The 4,159-nt window shown below is 35.4% G+C and overlaps 1 protein-coding gene across 1 annotated transcript; it reads left to right on the top strand.

Annotated features, from left to right (window-relative positions):
• The first annotated feature begins 632 nt into the window (after nt 1-632).
• LOC131875460 (acidic endochitinase-like) lies at nt 633-1,822 on the top strand. Its single transcript, XM_059219798.1, has one exon. It carries the CDS (start codon nt 709-711, stop codon nt 1,675-1,677), a length of 969 nt encoding a protein of 322 aa, XP_059075781.1. The 5' UTR covers nt 633-708; the 3' UTR covers nt 1,678-1,822.
• The last annotated feature ends 2,337 nt before the right edge of the window (nt 1,823-4,159 follow it).

Here is a 4,159-nt window from a genome sequence, read left to right as displayed (position 1 = left end):
AATTGGCGGTACAAGCATATTAAAAAAATTAAATTTGTTTGATGGAAACCGGAATGCGGAGAGGTCAATGTTAGTAGGTTGTTTCGGGTCACATCACTCTAGCTATAGAAAATATGATATTGCATCGGACGTTCCAATCATGACATGATGCCGTTTTCTATGGAGAATAGACGTAGATAATACCTCTGTGATAAGAATAAATAGGAATGTATTTACATGATGATTAGTCGCAGCTAAGGATTAAGTGAACAAATAATTTTGTATATACAAATTGAATCATCATGATGTATGAGGATTGAATCATCATGATGTATGATGATTCCATAAGGATAAGAATTCGTTTGCTGTCCTGGAGAAGCTGGATCATTCTTACGGCACAATTTGAATTAAAGAAATTAATACATTTAAGAGGCTTGCATTTAAGACGCCTCTCATTTTGTCAATGCCTTTGGTTTCATCACCCGTGACAAAGCATCCCATGCAATTCACATTCACAAGTACTACAAAATATGGAAACCCGCCGCAGGACACGTTCAACTGGGTACCCCAGAGTCCCAGATGCAGCCATTTAAACCGCACAAACATACGTAGGGGGGACACCTCATTTATGCAAAGTGCAGTTTATCTATCTGGATAGAGGTTTCCGGAGACCTATATAAACACGCCAATCTCACCAGCTTAGGCAACGAAAACCATTAGTTGCCAAGGATGAAGACTCACGGAATGAGAGGGGCCGCCATTGCTCTGATAGTTGCTCTGCTGTGGAACGGGGCATCGGCGGGAAGCATAAGCGTATACTGGGGCCAAAGTACTGGCGAAGCCACTCTCGCGAAAACCTGCACAAGCGGCAACTTCAAATATGTGATGATCTCGTTTCTGACCACGTTTGGGAACGGGCAGACGCCAGTCCTCAATCTGGCAGGCCACTGCAATCCCGCAACGGGATCATGCAAATCACTGAGCGCCGACATTAAAACCTGCCAGTCCCGGGGCGTAAAGGTGTTTCTCTCCCTCGGAGGAGGCACCGGAAGTTATTCAGTCGCTTCACCGGATGATGCGCGCAAGGCGGCCGACTATCTGTGGAACAACTATCTCGGAGGGAGCTCGCCCTCCAGGCCTCTCGGACCCGCCGTTCTAAACGGCATCGACTTCGACATCGAAGCCACAACGAAGAACTGGGAGCATCTCGTGAGGGCCTTGAAGGCCCGTAGCACCCCCTCTAAGAAGGTCTATCTCAGCGCTGCTCCGCAGTGTCCCTTTCCTGACGCACATCTTGGAGAGGCCTTAAAGACTGGGTTGTTCGACTACGTGTGGATCCAGTTCTACAACAATCCTTCCTGCCAGTACGCCAATGGCGATGCTTCCAAGCTGTTGAATTCGTGGAAGAAGTGGACATCATCTGTACGGACTGCTGAACCACGGGGATTCTTCGTCGGGCTTCCGGCTGCCCCTGGTGCTGCTGGCAGCGGTTTCATTCCTCCAAACATCCTTATCTCGAAAGTGCTGCCTACTGTCAAGAAATCACCCCAATATGGAGGTGTCATGCTGTGGTCCAAGTTCTGGGACGAAAAAACCAATTATAGCTCAGCTATCAAACGTTCTGTCGTATCGAACCCGTCCATGGATGACCTCGATGACGTCGGTGAGGTGCTTACTTTCGCCTATCTCGCAGAATGAAAACTCTAGTATCGTGTAAATAACGCTTGAGCTTATGTATATAATGCTCAGCCTGCGTTTCTTCAACTCTAGATGAGTGGAGATAAGATATGTAATAAATTTGCACAAGTTATGTATAAATTAATCGTGCTAAGAACTTGGAAGATTGGTAAGGGTATATATATGGCATGTTGCTTTAAAAACTTAAATCTACCAGCCATGACTAAGGACATCCAGTGAGTTTTCCTGAGATTGACCAAGAGGATTTGGCAAAATCGACATTCGTAGCTGAACACCCTACCTACTAAGGAAAAGTGAAAAGGAAATATATTTCATATAAAAATTAATATTAATATTAACAATCTACCTTAGATAAAATGTGTGTACATTAATGATATACAATAAATAGATTTTAGAAATGTAAGTGATGCATAAATGAATTCTTTATGCCTAGTCAATGATTTATCTAATATCTTAGATGACTTTTATGATTAAGGATTTGGTCTTGCATGGGTAGACCTAGTGTAGCTCCTGGATTTGATATAGTCTATATCTCCAATTTCTTTTAGTTTTTAGTTTGTAGAAGTTATGCATAAAGAAATAGTGGTAAGAACTTGGAAGATTGGCAAGGGCATATAAGACATCTTTCTTAAGAAACTTAATTCTAGCAATTATGACAAAGACCATGTACTGTGTTTTCTTGAGATTGACCAAGAGGATTTGCCAAAATGGAATTTCATAGCATAATATGCTAGCTATTAATGGAAAAGTGGAAAGGAAACATATTTCGTATATAGAATAATATTAATATAAATAATTTACCATAGACAAAATGTTTTGTACCATTTACAATATGTAATTAAAGGAAATAAATTATCTAAAAGGGAAAAAAATAATAGGTAATATTTAGAGTTAAAGATATGGTGGATGTTCGATGGCAATTTTTAATATTCTAGAAATATCAATTATATGTAGGTTAATGTTTTGGAATTAGTCAGTGATTTATCTATCATCTTAGACCATTTTTATGCTTATCTAGATTTGATCTTGCATTTGTGAATCTAGTCTAGGTCTTGATTTTGATATGACCATTAGATCCAATCTCTTTAAAGTTTCTATTTCTCAAAAATTTCTCAATATGTTGAAATTGTTGATGGTGATTGATAGTTTCCACACAATAGGTGTACATATTAAAAATATACCTTAGAAACATGTTTTATTTCATGTAATAAATAGAAATGAATTATCCTAAGGAATAAAAAAGTAAGATTTAGAATTAAAGTTACGGTGGATGTTGGATGATAATTTTTTAATATGGTAGAAATATCAGTGATGGGTTAATTAATGCATTAGAACAAATCAATAGTTTGTCTATCACATTAGATCACTTGTATGCTTATAGATTTGATCTTGCATGAGTGAATGTAGTCTAGATCATGCATTTTATATGGCCATCAGATGCAATCTCATTAATTTTTTAGTTTATTAGTTTGTATTTCTCTAAATGTTATCAATATGTTGACTTAAAAAATTGTTCATGGTGCTTGGTACTTTCCACATAGAAACGATAATTAATTACTCATGCCAAAATATCTTAGAATAGTTGAAAAATTCACTAGATTATAGATTAAGGATAACTTCAGGCATAAATTAAGTTTTAAAAATTAAAATGAAAAGGATCATTTTCATAAGTGAAAAGGCATCAAGATCACTTTAATGATTATGGAAGTAATTTAAGAATAAAAAAATGGGTAAAATTAAGGATCAATACCAATCTATGAGAATGTTGTAAATAGGAATGTAAAAGACTTGAGATGTGGTCTCCATTTCAACAAGAAGTGCACCACTTGCATGTTTGTTATTGTACAAATAATAACTATTGATTGTTTTTCATACATGTACAAATACGGATAAAATCCACAATGAATCCTATTTCTCTTTCAATATAATTAAATTTTATGATAAAATTTTCTATCAGAAAGCTTTGATAGTTAGGTCTTGATGCACTAGTTTTCATTCAGAATTCATTGTAGACTATTTTCACAAAGGGACATACATTTGGACTCTTATCTTTGATAACATACGGTAAGGTGGTTTTAAATAAATATTCACAAATTTAGTAGAATTTTACCTTCATTTACAAGAATTACAAGTTATTTTTAAAAATAAGTAGAAATGACAAATAAATTTCATCAATTCTTTTCAAAATAAAGGAATAGATCTAAGAATAAAATAAAAAATATTATAAAAATGGTGTGAGAGAAAGTAGTTAGAAAACTTAAATTCTAATTGATTTCACATGAATACACTTCAGAATTATTAAAAAAAAAACACCTTAAAAATCAATTCACGTTTCACTAGAATAATTTAAAGTTAGACATAAATGATACATATATTCAAAATGCAGGTTATTAAACTCAAAAAGAAATAAATATGCCTAAATATTTATACAACACGTTAATATTTGAAAATATTTACATGTAATTAGACTTACTAATAATTG

Source organism: Cryptomeria japonica, chromosome 4, assembly GCF_030272615.1.
Source record: "Cryptomeria japonica chromosome 4, Sugi_1.0, whole genome shotgun sequence".
Taxonomy (NCBI): domain Eukaryota; kingdom Viridiplantae; phylum Streptophyta; class Pinopsida; order Cupressales; family Cupressaceae; genus Cryptomeria; species Cryptomeria japonica.
Note: the sequence above shows the minus strand (reverse complement) of the source record. Positions and strands in the feature narration are given on the sequence as shown.